Source organism: Salvelinus fontinalis, chromosome 3 (genome assembly GCF_029448725.1).
Source record: "Salvelinus fontinalis isolate EN_2023a chromosome 3, ASM2944872v1, whole genome shotgun sequence".
Lineage (NCBI taxonomy): Eukaryota > Metazoa > Chordata > Actinopteri > Salmoniformes > Salmonidae > Salvelinus > Salvelinus fontinalis.
The window spans coordinates 45596075-45615234 of NC_074667.1; the positions used below are offsets into that span (position 1 = coordinate 45596075).

The following is a 19160-nucleotide window of genomic DNA, read 5'->3' on the forward strand; positions in this document are numbered from 1 at the left end:
ATGCACTGACCAGACAGCAGTAATAAAATCATTGTGAAAGATTTATTATCAAAGGAAATAAAACATAACCTAATTTATAGCCTATTAACATTTTTTTTGATCAAACTATACCATCTGTGAATAGTTGCTTAGCAGAACATAATGGTCTTCAGTACTAAGGCCATGATGGCAGTCCAAAGGTTACAATCTATGTGTACCATTATGTCAGTAATGAAATACAGACAAACCCCAAATAAATAATGCCCCAATAAAAGCTACAGCACGTTGCCCTTAAAATATCACAAAATTGGTTTAGAGTAGAGTTAAATATTTCCTATAAAAAAACATTTTTTTAATCAATTTAGTTCAGTCACCCATTTTGAAGATCTGTATTAACATTTTTCATCTTAAAAGTATTTTTAAAGTATTTTACGCTGTCTACTTGCAGCCGAATACATGTCAAACCACGCTGGAATGTCAAATTCTTTCATAACAGTTTGTTCATTCTTGTTTCCTATTCCATCCGTTCTCCACGTCTTGAAATGGTTCACATTCAAATGGCCAACAAATTTCTCAGTGTTCAGAAGGCACCCATTGGCTACTGTTTCTCAGAGTAAGAACCAGGAAGTGGCCAGGTCCTGGCACTGGAACTGCAGCAGCAAATCAGTTCAGGCTACAATGATTATGTAGCCAGGGATGTGTGTATCATTGATTGTAAAGAGCTCATGCTTGTGTATGACCACAATGGTATTGTGTGATTTAAAGTTCAATGTTTCTGGGAAGGCACAGAGATGCATAGGCGATCACTCAGTAGGTTTGCACACTTTGGACACATTGCACAGATTGCCAGCTGTGGATGGTAGGACTTGGCAGAGCCTCCAGTATCCAACAGTTAGTGGTTTAGCAAGTTCACATTAAGGCTTAATCTTCCACAGCTGTAAGAGAGACAACAAAGAGGGCACATTTAAAAACCCAGCACATATACTCACTTTTGGAAGTTAATGCACATGTGCCAGGAAGAAAACAACTCTGACAAAGGTGAAGACTCACTGTATGGCAAAAATATCAGTGTTAAGCAACAGCATTGTAGGATTAGAAGTGTCTCCACTCACTCGGATGTTGAAGCCGAGCAGGTCGCTGACCACAGCGGAGACTGCAGACAGGATGACCACGCGTGTGATGTTATAGATGAGAGGGTTCACAGTCAGCCCCAGCAGTCGGAAGGGGGTGTCAAGCTCCTGTAAAAGGGTTGGTATGAGAAGCCAGTCAGAGATGCTTTCACTGCACGTTATGCTGAATAAACAACTACCAGCCCAGTAGATTCTTTTCATTTAATATGACAAGTTTTTTTGACACCCTTTTTCTCCCAAATTGGTAGTTACAGTCTTGTCCCATTGCTGCAACTTCCGTACGGACTCGGGAGAGGTGAAGGTCGAGAGCCGTGCGTCCTCCAAAACACAACCCCGTCAAGCCGCACTGCTTCTTGACACAATGTCGCTTAACCCGGAAGCCAGCCACACCAATGTGTCGGAGGAAACACCTGGTGACCGTACACCTGGCGACCGTGTCAGTGTGTATGCGCCTGGGAGGACATCCTGGCCGGCCAAACCCTCCCCAAACCCGGACGACGCTGGGCCAATTATGCGTCGCCTCATGGATCTCCCGGTTGCGGCCGGCTGCGATACAGCCCGGTATCAAACCTGGATCTGTAGTAACGCAGCTAGCACTGCGATGCAGTTCCTTAGACCGCTGTGTTACTCGGGAGGCCTCTCAGCCCAGTAGATTTGACTAAAGTCAAAAAAGTCATGATGGGCTGAAGTTGAGAGACATCCTTACTTTCATTAGTTTTGTTGCAAGCTTCAGAACATTGTTCACTATGTTCAAATTTTCTTTCTTGTTGGGCTTCTTTTCCATCTTAAGATACAAGTTGATCTGAAATAAGAAAATAATTGAGAGGGAGATGTATTAATAAAGTTTTTGCTTCAATAGTTGTAGCATAGATTTTTGTATCATATTTTTTTCTGAAACTATATTGAGTCAATATTACTGACAGTACCCCTTTAAGACTTTTATTACTAAGCACTTAATTATTCCCAGAAGGCACCTGTGCATGTCCAGAGGGAAAGAGAAGAGCTTTGATGTTGATGTGAATCCTACTTGGCTGTGTTCTTGTGATCGGAGAACTACGGGGAAGTACTTTACCCGTTGTAACCATATGACCCACACGTCCTCCAGAGGAGATTGAATATAATATCCATGATCAAGAAATGAAAGTCGCAGAGGTGCTTGGTGTTGCTAGTATTAGCAACGTGTTTCTCCATCCAAGGCAGTGAACTATGGTGCATGTCTCAGCTAACACACGTTGGTGTGAGTGGACTGTTTCGGTAAACGTGTCCAAAGTGGACATTTGAAACATCACTAGCTTAATTTCATAGCACATCTATGTTAAAGTAGTGAACACTCAACAGACATCATGCATTCATTGGCCAAAAACTACATCAATCAAGTTCTCTCAAACATCAAAGAGACACGCACATGCATTTCACTACTGCGTTGAACTACCCCATTGTTTCTAGAAGCTTCTCCACATGGAATACCCAGTTGTAGCTCGCTGTGCAACACATTTGGCAGAAAATTGTTTTCATCAGATGACAACACTATTTGGCTAGCAGCCACACATAAGTTAGCTTACAATGAAAAAGCAAGGTCTTTTTTGTAAAAACGATGCATGGCCATATTTCTAATGTTTATCATAGAAAGAATGTAGCCGTCTACATTTCCTGAAGTTTTGCTTGAAGTTAATCTTACATTTTAACTTGCTACCAGAGAAAAACTAGACCGGAGGAAAGTACTAGAGAAAAGTAGCCTACACAGAACGCTGTGTGGTGATCCAATGACAAGAGCAAAGATATTTCATCCGTGTGGAAAAGTGCAACTGATGCACGAAGTTAGTCCTTTTACATTCATGATTTGGAGCGAACCCTGACTGAAGCCGAGCAGAAATTACAATAAGAAGCATTTTAAAATCTGTGTTTATAAAATGCAGCAGAACTTTTTTTCTGTCTTTTATCTTTCCCTTTCTGCGTGAAAAATGCAGAATCCTGCGTTAATGCGAACCCTGATTGTGTGTGTGTGTGTGTAGCAGGGGGCCTTACCTGTTCGGTAAGCAGCACTGACACGTTGCTGTATTTACAGTTGGTCTCGGAGCCCAGAGTGGCCAGGCGGAGCAGGAAGAGGATGAGAGAAGAACCCCACACCATGAGCTCCCAGTTGGTCTCGGAGTCCAGGAATGTGTGGTGACTGTTTAGTAGCTGGCAGTTAGATATAGAAAATGAGTACTCATTATCTTAAATCTATTCTGTTTGTATAGGTTGGAGCTTAACAAATGCACATTCGGTCTTACAACAGGTCTTTTTTTTAAATTGGATGGTAAATCATGGTGTGTTTACTGGAATCTTGTGTATTTATCAAATAAAGTAAGTTTTTATAGATATGTCTGACCTGTGTACACAAGATGAAGGCGATAGAAAGGGCCAGGAGGAATATGGAGGAGACGATGACATCAACGGAACGCTGGGGCCCACGTCTCTGTGGTAAATAGGAAAAAATATTTGGGAACATTTCAATCAAGGAAGGACCTTCATCCCCCCTAGTGGCAACACCATACGCTGAAGTAAAGGCATCTGAGTAGTGAGAAGAACTCAGACCTTGAGGAAGGAGCGGAGCGACAGCCACATCTTAATGTTCTGCACATTCTTCAGCCTGAAGTGGGGGATTTCCGACTTCTTGGCCTTTCGTGCTGATGTGATGTGGTTGAAGAGTTTGGCGAAAACAAGCCTCTGTTGAAAGAGAAACAGCCACACCATTTACAGCGTATTCATTGTGTTGTAGTGAGTCTACAACAGTGGGACTAACATGCTGACCTGTTTGTAGGTCCTCTCTGCCACACACATCATGAAGAAGAAGAGGCCTGTAAGGCAGAGCCTCTCCACAGTGGTGATGAAGAGGAAGGCGTAGGTCTTGGCGTCGGGCGGCCCCACCGCCATGACAGCCAGCTCAGCCAGAGACAGGGAGCTCAGGCGTGTCATGTCCAGCCGCTGTGCCAGGCGGAAGCCAAAGGGAAGCAGCACCAGTGTGGCAGTGACCAACCCCCCCAGGGCTAGGTAACCCATGCCCTGCTCCACCACCTTCACCTACAGAGAAGATATCACCTCTGTTAGGAGGACAGAGTTATGGGGCACAGAGTACACAGCACGTATGGTGTTTCTATAAATAGAAACAGTAAGAAACCCATTCCAGCCCTAAAGCATTACACACCAGCATTCACTCTGTATTGAACATGTGTTAATCGTACCAAAATGGCAGTGAGTGTAATGAAGTGGTCATAGGAGGTGTACCCGTGTGAGGATGATCCCACTGATCTCCAGTACTGACATGTCTGCTTTCTTGCACTCCCCCTGCTCCCAGATGATGGCACTGACCCGGTCTCTAGATGGGTGGCACGCCTGCAGCCATGATAGTTGGCCCTGTGAGGAGAAAAAGCTGGTGTGCTGATATACTAAGCCTTTTTGAGGTTACATATTAGATGACAGGGTATGGTGGTGTAGACCCACCTGCTGTAGGTTCTCATCATCACTGCTGAGAGTGGTGGATGGGGGGAGAGTCAGGCCAGGGCAGTACCGCCCCTCCCCCTCACTGTCACTGCTGCCCGTGGAAGCGGAGTCAGGCCCTTGAAGAAGATCCTCCCACATAGTATCATCTGTGTCAGAGGCCGGGCGCGAGCCCTCTGTCCTCAGGTGCTCCACTTCACGAGGGTTCACCTTAGTGTCCTTGGCACCTCCACTACTTTCCTCCTGTGCAAATAATAGGACTGTTCAAACTAAATGTCCACCTTTCACTCAGGCTACAAAGAACAGGACTCACTGTCTTAGGGTTTACCTCAGGTGGTGAGGGATTTGAGAAGGAGTGAAGGTGTCTCTTCCTGAGGACAGTGGTAGGTGTTGGTCCAGCTACACTAGTGGGTGGTTTTGCTTCCTTATTATCCTCTTCCTCCTCACTGGAAAGCTCATCAGAGGCCCCAAAGCCCGACTTTCTCTGATTTGTCTGGACAACATCACAAACAGCAATAGAATTAGCTGGATAAAACAGCAAATGGTACCCAAAATGTAAATCACAGACAAAAATCCAGCCTGACAACCCTCTATACAAGTTTGCTAAGGCAACACAAAGGAAACAAATGTTGACATTTGAAAAAAAGGAAAAACTGGAACTCTGTTAATGACTGCTTGACTCAAACAGTCATTGTTTTATGATCAGGTAAAGGATCTGATCATTGTTTGTTTGGCCTTACCCTTCTCTCCTCTGATCTGTACAATCTTTGGTTTTCCTCCAGCTGCAGCTCAGTGTCCCTGTCGTTCCCCTGTCCCTCTGTCCTCTTAAATCCTTTACCCTTCCTTAGCCTGAATGAAGGGTGTGGGAGCAGTTTGCGTAAGTGTATAAAAGGGTGTGTATGAACAGCATGTGTGTGAGCACCATGTTTGTGAACAGCATGTGTGTGAACAGCATGTGTGTGTGTGTGTTAGCAGTGTGTGTGTGTGTTACTGGCAATAAGAACCATACCTCCTCCTGCGTGCAGGGCTGGTGCTGCTGCTGCTGACAGGACTGGCTGAAGGGCTCCGGTTGGACTCAGTGGACACTATCTGGCAGTGCACTGTCCCCAGCAATAACATAAGACACATAGGCCCCAACTGCTCACTAGCACTGGCTGCAGGAACCTCTACGTACAACACTGCTGCTGCCACTACAGAGAGAAAGCCATTAATATACACTGCTCAAAAAAATAAAGGGAACACTTAAACAACACAATGTAACTCCAAGTCAATCACACTTCTGTGAAATCAAACTGTCCACTTAGGAAGCAACACTGATTGACAATAAATTTCACATGCTGTTGTGCAAATGGAATAGACAAAAGGTGGAAATTATAGGCAATTAGCAAGACACCCCCCAAAACAGGAGTGATTCTGCAGGTGGTGACCACAGACCACTTCTCAGTTCCTATGCTTCCTGGCTGATGTTTTGGTCACTTTTGAATGCTGGCGGTGCTCTCACTCTAGTGGTAGCATGAGACGGAGTCTACAACCCACACAAGTGGCTCAGGTAGTGCAGTTCATCCAGGATGGCACATCAATGCGAACTGTGGCAAAAAGGTTTGCTGTGTCTGTCAGCGTAGTGTCCAGAGCATGCAGGCGCTACCAGGAGACAGGCCAGTACATCAGGAGACGTGGAGGAGGCCGTAGGAGGGCAACAACCCAGCAGCAGGACCGCTACCTCCGCCTTAGTGCAAGGAGGTGCACTGCCAGAGCCCTGCAAAATGACCTTCAGCAGGCCACAAATGTGCATGTGTCAGCATATGGTCTCACAAGGGGTCTGAGGATCTCATCTCGGTACCTAATGGCAGTCAGGCTACCTCTGGTGAGCACATGGAGGGCTGTGCGGCCCCACAAAGAAATGCCACCCACACCATGACTGACCCATCGCCAAACCGGTCATGCTGGAGGATGTTGCAGGCAGCAGAACGTTCTCCACGGCGTCTCCAGACTCTGTCACATCTGTCACATGTGCTCATGTGCTCAGTGTGAACCTGCTTTCATCTGTGAAGAGCACAGGGCGCCAGTGGCGAATTTGCCAATCTTGGTGTTCTCTGGCAAATGCCAAACATCCTGCACGTGTTGGGGTGTAAGCACAACCCCCACCTGTGGACGTCGGGCCCTCATACCACCCTCATGGAGTCTGTTTCTGACCGTTTGAGCAGACACATGCACATTTGTGGCCTGCTGGAGGTCATTTTGCAGGGCTCTGGCAGTGCACCTCCTTGCACAAAAGCGTAGGTAGCGGTCCTGCTGCTGGGTTGTTGCCCTCCTACGGCCTCCTCCACGTCTCCTGATGTACTGGCCTGTCTCCTGGTAGCGCCTCCATGCTCTGGACACTACGCTGACAGACACAGCAAACCTTTTTGCCACAGTTCGCATTGATGTGCCATCCTGGATGAACTGCACTACCTGAGCCACTTGTGTGGGTTGTAGACTCCGTCTCATGCTACCACTAGAGTGAGAGCACCGCCAGCATTCAAAAGTGACCAAAACATCAGCCAGGAAGCATAGGAACTGAGAAGTGGTCTGTGGTCACCACCTGCAGAATCACTCCTGTTTTGGGGGGTGTCTTGCTAATTGCCTATAATTTCCACCTTTTGTCTATTCCATTTGCACAACAGCATGTGAAATTTATTGTCAATCAGTGTTGCTTCCTAAGTGGACAGTTTGATTTCACAGAAGTGTGATTGACTTGGAGTTACATTGTGTTGTTTAAGTGTTCCCTTTATTTTTTTGAGCAGTGTACTATTAAGGAGACCGAGAGTTACAGACCCATTTAGGTTTATGAAAAAGTATATTGGATTCCACAGCATACATCTGCATCATTCCTAAAGTAATGTTAAAGTGAGATGTGAGTTTACCTTGCATGAAGTAAAGCACCAGGATAAAGGTAGAGATAGACCTGGAGGTCACCTGGATCCACCACTGGAAGAAGAAGGGGAAGAGGAGCACCCTGACCAGGCCCTTACGGGTCAACGCCGTCCATGGACTATCGGGCTTGGCCTTGCCGAATGTAGACCCTGAAAAAGAAGAGACAATCTATAGCGTTGCATGCACCGTTTCCTTCCAATAAGCAAATAGTGCAAATGAGCATACATATACACCTTGTAATAAATGGATACTCACCTCTTACTAAGTCAACATCAATGAGGTCTGGCTTGACATGACCGGACCTCTTTGGTTTACAGTCCATGCCCTGTGTGAGAGGCAGTTATCTTTCTAACAAATACTGATCACATAAGATTTTAATATAATTGCTGGTGAAATATGAGCATATTAGACCAAACGTCATGAACTTACATTAAGTTCAGCCTGTTCCAGAGACTTCTCCCAAACCTGCTGATCATATGCACCGATCTGTTGACACATGGACACACTTCAGTTCTATTATACCATGTAAGGGATTTTAGACCCTCATTACATTGTCAGTAAGTCCAGCATGTCTTACCTTCTCTTGATACCATGCTATTCTCGCCATTGTCTTATGATTGTGGTGAACACTCAGTGTCAGGTCATTTTAGAGGGGACACAGGGACAGATAAGATCTGGCTGCAACCCAGGCTTGTGTAACAACAAAAACAAAGGAGAGAACAATTACAGATTAAGCAAAAACAATGACATCGTGGAGTACAATGGGCCTTTCCACAACATGTTCACTCAATACCAGAAATTACCACTGCTAGCTAATTGTAGCTTACTGTTTTTCATTGTGCTGCATGTACAATTGTTACCCTCATTACAAAAAAATAACTATATAGAAATTCAACTCATCTCAACTTAGGATAATGTGGTTGAAGATAGGTGATACAATTGTTCAACTGTGTTCAGGTGAAACTATGTACTAGTGATCATTCTAAAAACAGCCAGTAAAACCATCATCCCGGAGCAGTATCATCAAGCGGGATGTCGCAGTGTGGTTTGCAAACTAGCTCTGCTTCGCCATCATTCATGCAACCTAGCTATACTTTTCAACTCGTACAAAACACGTTTGAACTTGCCACCATTCAAAATAGGTAAACAGATTCGTGCCACATTTACATTATATAAATTAGAAACAAGTAACGTTAGCAAGCTAGCTACCATTAAACAAAGAGTTATCTCGCCAGCTCTTCTTCAGCCCAGGAGTAGCGCGCGGCTCGACGACGTAAACTATCCAGTTTACGTGAGCAGCATCTCGCCGGTAGGAATTGCAATGATTTATGAGTAACTCTCTTTTACTGCAGTTATCAAAAGGATGTCTCCGATCTTTGCTATCAGTTCTATTTGAAGTCGAATTCCCAGGAATGCACACTGAAACAACTCTTTTTAGGCTCTTGCACTTCCTTTTTCCGGGTTGATCGGAGCCTGCTTGTTTGTTGACATTTCTGTCAGAACTGTCAAATCTGTGCAGCCAACCGCTGCGCGTGTGGCCTGTGGAAACTCCACATTCCAATGGAAAACCTGTGACAGCTAGAGCGTACTCTACAATAAAATCTATGCGTATGGAATACAGTAAAAATAAATAGCAACATAGAACAGAATAAAAAAGTTTTTTTATTATTATTTTTTGTAAATATTATGTTAATTTCCATAGCATTTCATATAGCTATTTTAAAAAAAAGTATAGTTGGACTACATTGTTGTATTGTATGCTACTGTATTTGCAGTCTATCTTCACAGCTCCTGCTTGTCCAATAGAATGATAATATAGTTTCGAACCTCAGGTCAGACTAGTTCAATCTAAAATCCTGAAAACTGTCAATGATTCACACAAATAAATAAAATGCCTATAACAAGAAGGCTACATAGGCAAAATGTTCACAAATTAATCACAACAAGACCATCCATGAGGTATTAATAGCCCCAGAAAAAGAAAAAAAATCTGCCCAGAATTTTGGTAACATTTTACATCTTGTCATTGGAGTCCTGGGTGTCGACTGATGGCGGCTCTTGGTCAGCTGCCACACACACCAACTTACTCTTGACCCTCTTATTGGAGCTGATGATGAAAAAGGGGCTGAGACAGGCATAACAGGAGGAGAAGAAGATCTTCATGTCAGCTACCACTGGAGACACATTATCTACCGTCAGCATGTAAATCCAGATGATATTGTCTATGCCGAAGAATACAACATACAACACCACCAGGGTGATCACTGTATTGGCTGCCCTAGTCTCAGCTCCTCCACCCTGGGATGATCGTCGGATGCTTCTCACCTGGTGGCTGTGACGGTGGAGGAGGAGAAGGATGTAGCCACTGGACCACAACATGAGCCCCACAAAGACAAAGTCCCGTATAGAGACAATCACTCCATTGATCTTGTAGGACAGCCTGTCCCTGAAATCCACATGGCAGAAGCCCAGGTTGAGGGTGAAGGCAGGCACTGTGCCGTTGCGAGGGGCAATCGAGAACAATGGAGCTGCGAAGCATACAGCCATGTTGAAGAGCCACAGCCCTGCGATGGTGGGCACGATGAGCCTGGGAAGCCGGGCCTTAAGCCTGGACAAACAGGGTCCACCTGCAGGGGCGATGGTCACTGCCTGGAACACACTGAGCATACAGGTGATGCACACTGACAGAGCCCGGGCGATGCGATAGGTGTAAATGACCACCTTGCAGCCCGGGTCATTCAGCAGGTCACGCAGGCCAAACACAGTCATGGTCTGGGGGGCGCAGCGGGTGAGGAGCAGAATCAGGTCAACGAAGGCTAGGTGGCAGAGAATTATGTCCACAGGCGGGAGTCGGCACTCAGAGCAGACGACCTGGGTGTAGGCCAGCAGCACCAGGGTGTTCCCCAGGAACCCTAACCCTGTTTGCAACAGGAAGGACACCCCTTTGATGGTGACACAGAGATCCAACATGATACTTAACTTGGGTACCACGCTGAAGAATAGAGACAGAAAATTAAGTTTGTTAAACAGATTTATGAATACACCAACTGTGAACAACTGTTACTTATTGCACTCTCTATTAGACTAGGATTGCGGAAGCATATTCTTACCTGCAACTATTGATAAAGAAACATGAACACAGTATTGAGCATTCATTGTGGTTAATTGCCCCTGTAATTTCAATATATAGCATGTTCTAGTCTGTGGGGATTATTAGGGGACAACATTAGAACACTCACCCCACCCCTCCTAAAGATGTAAGAACCACTACAATATGTAAACAAGAATAAGAACAACTGTACATTTTTTTTAGATGGCAGCCATCAATGGCCATATTCTATTGGAACTTCAATTAAATTTAAAAAAGTAATAATTTGGTAAAACTAGTCAAGGGGTAAGATTCAGTCTTAGTGTTCAAATACCCCAGCAGAGGTTTTTGTTATTGTTGATGTAAAAGCAGCTTGATGAAGCTATTAGGATGTCATTTAGAGGTTTTAACATGCACAGCTGGCCCCTTACACTGCTCTCCTCTGTTCTCTCCTGTCCTGGGAGTATGTCACCTAGGCACACAGCAGCACAGGTCATTATCCAGCAATAACAGATGTCTGTTCTAATTGGGAGCACTGGGAGAGTAACCTTATATTCTGATGTTCTATTCTCTATTCTTAACACTGCTTTATTCACCTACACTCTTAGAAAAAGGGTTCCAAAAGGGTTATTTGCAGAGGGATAAGATTCTACCAAGAACCGTTTTGATCAGAAGAACCCTTTTTGGAAGACAAAGGTTCTTTGTAAGGCAAAGGGTTCTACAGAGAACCTTTAACATCCTAAGAATCGTTTTTGGAAGAAAGGGTTCTTTGATGATTCTTTGGAAGGCAACACGGATTCTTTGGAAGGCAAGAAGGGTTCTACATACAACCATATATAATATTTCCCAGCATGTTCTATTGCAGTGAGATTTTCAAAATTGTTAGTGTAATATCTGTTTTTGCATTTACATTGATTGGTTAATACATTTTTTGCTACACAAAGATAAATAACATACAGTTTTCTAAACTAATCCAATAGGTTGGATTTATTTCACCCATTACTGGTTGTTCCAGGTTAGGTGAATGAGGTAGTCTCAGTATTCAATATTCCCTACCTGGCAGTCATACTGAATGCAGGTTGAGGGTGATTAACAATTCCACTTGTTAGATATCTTAACTATGGCTGGATTCCAATAGGAATTACTCATCACGTTGCAAGCCAGCATAATGTGACTTGCAGGCCTGATGTGGCCAGTATACCAGGAGATTCCTGACACCACTGTGTTAGGGTATAACTCGGCCCTCAAAGAAAGGCCTTATGATACACAGTATGTAATGTATTGCCATATATAATAACATTTTAAAGGCAAATAAGGCTGGTGGAATCGATCATAGTGGGTTCTAGAAATAACCATATACAGTGTTTTTTTTAAGAACCCTACATAGAGGGTTCTAGATAGAACCACCTGCAAAGGGTTCTACCCAGCACCAAAATGGTTAACCTATGGGGACAAACCAAAGAACCCTGTATGGTTCTACTTAGAGTTTTCCAAAACAATCATCCTGTTCCACCAATGCTCTTCTGCACTATGCAATCCAGACAGTGTACATCTATAATCCAGTGTTGCTCCATAATGTGTCATTTAGACTGCACAGCCCTTTGACTAATAGTCAAACTTAGAAGAAAGTCAACCAATACTGAAGGATCCTTCATAAAGGCGAAGGTGACATTTTAATTTAATTTGCTAAACACATCCTGGAAGCACTCTCTGGGTTACATAATGTAAAGGTGTTATTTCCCCATGTGTGTATCAAAATGTTTATATGAGTACAGGACTAATTAAAGAGCAAGCTCATGCATGTTCTTCTCTGGGGATTTGATCATGTGTTCCGAGTCAGTGAGCAGATGGTTTTAATGTGTTTCCTCCAAAGACCAGACCCCCCCCCCCCCCACCCCCGCTTCTAATTACTTTTTTGATTCATTATTCTTTGCATCAAAGAGGTTGTCACAAACTACAGATGACTGTTGAAAATCTCTAAAAGCTACTCTGTTCACCAAGTTATTTACTCTCCTGTCCTATTTCTTCTGCCACCCTACTCCTAGGGAGTAGGGTGGCAGTACACTACTATGTATACACTCCTTGGAGTGGGATCCACTTACAGGAAGATATATTTTTTATTCACTTCGTATGTGTTTTTATAGAGCACGATGTCTTGCTTCAGCATCACTTTTATCTCTGACAGAGGTGACAATGACAGTGAGGCGTTTCACGTCAATGACATCAAACAGGCTCTTTGTTTCACTTGTTACTCATTTCATTACAAGCATCAATCACAAAATAAAACAAACCACACAGTGCTCATACATTATTTCTCAGTTTGGTGTAACTATTCTACACCTAGGTCAGATCTTTTTTAATAGAGTACCACAGTATGAGTCATAATACCCATAAAACCCCAGGGGTCAAACAAGGAAATGGTTCCAATCGTTTTTCCGCCATTCATTTTTCCCATAGGGGATTTTAGAAACTGAAGAAGGACTGTGTTTTGTGAAGGCTTACCCTGGTGTGACGTTTTGATAACCGTGTAAATCTCTCTAGGACAAGGGGACTTTTATCAATAAATTCGCCTGTATTTACCGCTCAAAAGTTAAATTCTAATTAGCTACTAATCATAATCTAGCTACTAATCATGTCTATCATAAAGAACTACAAATGCCATGATGATCTGGACAAGACTGCCAAATCGAGGCAAAGGTAAGAACCTCTGAATTAACTATCTAATGTTAGCTACATTTATTAATGAATACATTTATACATTTCTTGACAATTCTGTGAACTGTCTTCTGCAAGTTTTAAATTGACACAATACCTGTTAGCAAAGGTGTCAGCTAGAGATAACGTGCCGGGATTTGTAGTCTTCCATGATGTCTACTTTGATGCTAACTAGCATTTTTTAAATCGGAGCGTAAATAGAGCTGAATACATTGATAAAAGTCACCTTGACCGAGAGAGATTGACATGGTTATCAATGGTCACATCTTCCTCCATAGGGGGGCACTGTAGCCTTGTTGTTAGTCCTTACCTGAACCATAGCAGAAAGCAATTCAAAGGAACCATAGAAATAGACCAGTAGACCTAATCCATGAGTCTTGAAAGTGACCGGTCTGGCTGGGAATGCATTAAGCCCATTGAGATACTTCTTGAGACCTACAGTATATTTCCATTCTGGCTGACTATCCTCAGTCCTGATCATATGTTTTGGTGCCATATGGCCACAGCTGGAAAATATTCAGTCATCTGTATTGATATCAGGTAATTGGAGAGAGACTGAAAAGCTGCCTAAAGTCAGTGGACCATGCTGATCACTCCCTACGGCTACTGAACCCCTCTAGGAGTATAAGAATATGAGGAAACTCACTAGACATGGGGACTTTGGTCTGGTTTACAAACAGACTTGTGATCTACAGACTCCAACTGCATCATAAAGCATACCCCTCAGGTAAGAGAACTGATGAATGCAATGGCCTTCTGAGATGATTGAATATATTGACAAATACTGATAGGCCTATGACAAATATTTTCATATCCTTCATCCCTGCAGCCATGAAATCAGAGGAGGTGGTCCGGGGAATGCTGTACCTGTCTCTCACTGTGGTTGGAGTTCCGGGAAACACTGCTGTCATCGTGGCATTCCTCCTGGCACTGTACCAGGAGCATCAGCTTCTTCCTGCTGACGCCATTGTGCTGCACCTGGCCTGTGCCAACCTGCTGGTAGTAGGCGTGCGCTGCCTGCTGGAGACCCTGGCCACCTTCCGCCTGGTCAACATCTTCGGGGACACGGGCTGCCAGGGGGTGATCTTTGTCTACCGTACGTCTCGCTCCCTCTCCATCTGGCTCACCTTTGTGCTGAGTGCCTACCAGTGCCTGAGCATCGCTACTCCCGGCTCCTGCTGGGCCTCCATCCGTGTCCTGGTGGCTCGCTACCTGGCAGTGATCTTCCTCACCCTTTGGGTCATCAATACCTCCATGAGCTCGGCAGCCATAGCCTTCTCCCTGGGCTCCCGGAATGACTCGGTCAACATGCAGCACAGCATTAATGTTCAATTCTGCTATGTTCGCTTTCCTACTATGCAGTCCAAACAGGTGAACGGGGCTGTCCAGGTAGGGAGGGACGTGGTACCTATGGGCATGATGACCCTGGCCAGTCTGGTCATCCTTGTGTTCCTGTACCGCTACAGCCAGCAGGTGAAGGGACTCCGCAGCAGCTCTGGGGCCAGCGGTGGGGCAGAGCGGCGGGCGGCTAAGGCTGTAGTGGCCTTGGTGACCCTGTATGTGGTCCTCTATGGGGTGGATAATGGACTGTGGGTATACACCCTCACCGTGAGGAAGACCATGAGCTCCTCACTGATCTCAGACCTGCGCATATTCTTCTCGTCGCTGTATGCAGCGCTCAGCCCCCTGGTGATCATAGCCACCAACAGGAAGGTGAACAGCAGGCTGAGGTGTGTGGTGCAGGAGAGGCCCGTTCAGGACAAAGCCACTACACTATCTACTGTGTGAGTTAGGGACCTTATTGTAGTAAGATGATAACAAAGATGAAGAATGTTGATTATAAATGAATTATGTTGCTATTAGAATATGGAGTAGGAAACACATAGAGCTAACATTGTACATTGTTAAAGGTGTGGCAAAAGTATCTTGACCTCTTGTACTCACATTTTTTAAGACTTCTTCTGTTTAATATTCTTTAATATACTGTATAAAGGTAATGTTTGAGCTATTTTGATTATTATGTGGAAAAGTTGGTGGCAAGCTTGGATTGACGGAACTCAAAGGTCATGAAACCAATATATTGCTACAAATGTGCCTAGAACATGGCTAGAAATTTAAAAAATAAGCATCGCAAGTAGTGTTTGAGCCTTTTCTGTCAAAGTCCTATTAGTGAAATTGCCATGATATTAATCATTCCATATTTGTCCTGTTATCGCTTTGTTTGATCATTCATTGTGCTCCTTCATCTTAATTGGATGGAAACATTATAATTGGATGACTAACAGCACACTATAGCTGTCAAATGACTTCCAGCAGTCTCTTTCATTGTTATTAACGATTTGAATGAGATCTGTGAAACGTCACACTGCTAATGAAGGTAGTTAATTGCCCCACAGAGACCCAGGTACAGTCGCATGAGGAAACCAACTCTCTTTAGAACAAGAAAGATTCACTCTGAATAGAAATATCTGATGTAAATGTGAAAAGGATGGTTTTCATTTATAGGTCAAATAATAAAGATGAGACTACTAAGATAATAGTATATGATTGGTTGACATTATACAGTCGTATGAAAAAGTTTGGGCACCCCTGACAATTTCCATGTTTTCCCTTTATAAATAATTGGGTGTTTGGATCAGCAATTTCATTTTGATCTATCAAATAACTGATGGACACAGTAATATTTCAGTAGTGAAATTAGGTTTATTGGATTAACAGAAAATGTGCAATATGCATCAAAACAAAATTAGACAGGTGCATAAATTTGGGCACCCCAATAAAAAAATAAAATCACATCAATATTTGTTACAGCCTCCTTTTGCTAAAATAACAGCCTCTAGATGCTTCCCATAGCCTCTAATGAGTGTCTGGATTCTGGATGAAGGTATTTCGGAACATTCCTCCTTACAAAACATCTCCAGTTCAGTTAGGTTTGATGGTTGCCGAGCATGGACAGCCCGCTTCAAATCATCCCACAGATTCTCAATGATATTCAGGTCTGGAGACTGGGATGGCCATTCCAGAACATTGTACTTGTTCCTCTGCATAAATGCCCGGGTAGATTTTGAGCAGTGTTTTGGGTCGTTGTCTTGTTGAAATATCCAGCGCCGGCGTAACTTCAACTTTGTGACTGATTCTTCAACATTATTCCCAAGAATCTGCTGATATTGAGTGGAATCCATGCGACCCTCAACTTTAACAAGATTCCCAGTACCGGCACTGGCCACACAGCCCCACAGCATGATGGAACCCCCACCAAATTTGACTGTGGGTAGCAAGTGTTTTTCTTGGAACGCTGTGTTCTTTTGCCGCCATGCATAACGTCCCTTGTTATGACCAAATAACTCAATCTTTGTTTCATCAGTCCACAGCACCTTATTCCAAAATGAAGCTGGCTTGTCCAAATGTGCGTTTGCATACCTCAAGCGACTCTGTTTGTGGCGTGTGCAGAAAAGGCTTCTTCTGCATCACTCTCCCAAACAGCTTCTCCTTGTGCAAAGTGCGCTGAATTGTTGAACGATGCACAGTGACACCATCTGCAGCAAGATGATGTTGTAGGTCTTTGGAGGTGGTCTGTGGGCTGTTTTTGACCGTTCTCACCATCCTTCGCCTTTGCCTCTCCGATATTTTACTTGGCCTGCCACTTCTGGCCTTAACAAGAACTGTGCCTGTGGTCTTCCATTTCCTCACTATGTTCCTCACAGTGGACACTGACAGCTTAAATCTCTGCGATAGCTTTTTGTAGCCTTCCTCTAAACCATAATGTTGAACAATCTTTGTTTTCAGGTCATGTGAGAGTTGTTTTGAGGCCCCGATGTTGCCACTCTTCAGAGGAGAGTCAAAGAGAACAACAACTTGCAATTGGCCACCTTAAATACCTTTTCTCATGATTGGATGAACTTGTCTATGAAGTTCAAGGCTGAATGAGCTCACCAAACCAATTGTGTGTTCCAATTAATCAGTGCTAAGTAGTTACAGGTATTCAAATCAACAGAATGACAAGGGTGCCCACATTTTTGCATATCCTATTTTTCACATCTGATTTAATTTCATACAACTTAATATTGCTACACTAAACATCTTTGTCTGGACAATACCCCAGTACTCAGCTTTTATTAGAAAATGAATGGCATGCCACTGTGATCATTTTCTGTGACGACAGAGTAAATTGATATGCTGCCTCAGAGGGGTGCCCAAACTTTTTCATACGACTGTAAATGTAGACATTTCCATCAAATTAGATGTTAGATTAAGTTGCATGAGCTGTTATACCCTTGATTGACTGACTCGCTAGGGGTGATATTTTCCATTTGCATGTAGTTATATTCCACTTCAGGAATACAAGGGCTGAGTAAACTGGACTAGGAGGGGTGGAGTTAGGGGTGTCTGTATTACAACTTCAAAACCTCATGATTTATGTACAAAGAGTGAGTCATGAGTCATCAAATTGCAATTACTACAAACATTTTATGTATTCTTTGTAAGGGCTTTGAATTGTGTATACCCTAGCGACATATATTCGAATTTTGTGTGTTGGATGCAACTTGTTTTTTTAGATGCATTTATATCAGTAGAGTATGGCAGGTCACAAAACCGCCATAAATGTATAATGTTAATGAGGAAAAATCAGACCTTGCCCACCATGTTCATGTAGAGATTGCAACTGTGTCATGCACCAATCGATAAACATAAACATTCCTTAAAACTAATGCAGGAAATAACATGTTATTCATGTTTGCACCTCTCTGTCAGGCTTTTACTGATCTATGTAAAAAATATATTATATTATGTTTCTGTCATAATGCTGTATCATAATCTGTAGCAACACACACTATGTCTGCAGTACAATGGTCAAAACTATTTTCCAAACAGGGCTAGATCTTGTCTGTAAATTCAGGTAAAATTCAGCTAAGTTACTGATTTGAGTCCAGATTCAGAGTAAAGAATCCAACTCTCCAAATATTTTCTCATGATGATAAACTCCATGTTTCTTACTCTTCATACCACTGAAATCTGATTGGTTCATGACACAGACTCCGGTGGAATGAAGGATAGAATGCATGGATAATTCCAGTCAGCCTATGGGTCTTTTCCTTCATTCTCCCCAATTCAAAGCGGAGTACTCCTTGGATCCTTGTCAGAAAACAAATCACAAAAATAGTCAAAATGGAACATTAGACACTGAGGAAAAACTGAGGGGTGAAGAATTACATACAGTTCACTCCATGTGTCTGTGTATTGTGTGTGGGCCTCTGTGTAGGTGTGCCAGCCTCTCGCTGCACAAGATGCAACCTGCTCCCTGTACTGTTTCATTCCTTCAGTGTGTTCCAGGCCCTGGTGAATGCCTTAGCCCTGTTAGACATATGTAGAGGTGTGGCTTAAGCCTCTGTGGCCCAGAGTCACATTGTTTTGTATGCAATCCTGAACTTGGAAAATTATTTTTTACTTTTGCAATACTGAGTAGAATATGAGATTTCAATATCACGGCTGCTACCTATCAATCAAAAATGGTTGAAGGTCTGGGTCACTGCATACCCTGTTTTAACATCGATACCGGAAGTCTCCAATCTGACTCACCTTACTGGAGATTGACTTTTCAACCCTTGGTTCTTGTTTGATCCATATCTAAAAACAAAACAAAACACAAATATCAAACATCAAGTAACAGTTTCATCAAAAGAAAAAATATTTTTGAATTTATTTCTGGGTAATCATTGAAGGTAAACAAAAAGTAAAGACGATGTCTCCGAAAAGTTTCTGTAAATTTCCTTTGAAAGGTAAATTAAATGAAGTAGTCCAGATCAATCCTTTTCCTGAAGTGCCTGATGTCAGCCTCATTGTCTTTTCACCTGCCC

General features: G+C 43.3%; 3 protein-coding genes across 3 annotated transcripts; 1 reads left to right on the forward strand and 2 right to left on the reverse strand.

Annotated features, from left to right (window-relative positions):
- Positions 1 to 23: 23 nt before the first annotated feature.
- Positions 24 to 9018, reverse strand: LOC129850497 (protein PHTF2-like). Its single transcript, XM_055916886.1, has 17 exons — positions 8712 to 9018; positions 8080 to 8192; positions 7932 to 7988; positions 7758 to 7827; positions 7493 to 7651; positions 5599 to 5779; positions 5330 to 5438; positions 4918 to 5082; positions 4593 to 4832; positions 4377 to 4505; positions 3903 to 4172; positions 3687 to 3818; positions 3481 to 3567; positions 3135 to 3290; positions 1816 to 1911; positions 1092 to 1217; positions 24 to 914 (listed from the first exon to the last, which is right to left on the reverse strand). The coding sequence occupies exons 2-17, from the start codon at positions 8107 to 8109 to the stop codon at positions 894 to 896; spliced, it is 2028 nt and encodes a 675-aa protein (XP_055772861.1). The 5' UTR covers positions 8110 to 8192; positions 8712 to 9018; the 3' UTR covers positions 24 to 893.
- A 497-nt stretch (positions 9019 to 9515) lies between these two features.
- LOC129851557 (olfactory receptor class A-like protein 1) lies at positions 9516 to 10472 on the reverse strand. The gene has a single exon (XM_055918171.1). It carries the CDS (start codon positions 10470 to 10472, stop codon positions 9516 to 9518), a length of 957 nt encoding a protein of 318 aa, XP_055774146.1.
- Positions 10473 to 13956: 3484 nt separating this feature from the next.
- LOC129850510 (olfactory receptor class A-like protein 1) lies at positions 13957 to 15093 on the forward strand. The gene is made up of 2 exons (XM_055916889.1): positions 13957 to 14032; positions 14135 to 15093. Exons 1-2 carry the CDS (start codon positions 13957 to 13959, stop codon positions 15091 to 15093), a joined length of 1035 nt encoding a protein of 344 aa, XP_055772864.1.
- Positions 15094 to 19160: the final 4067 nt, after the last annotated feature.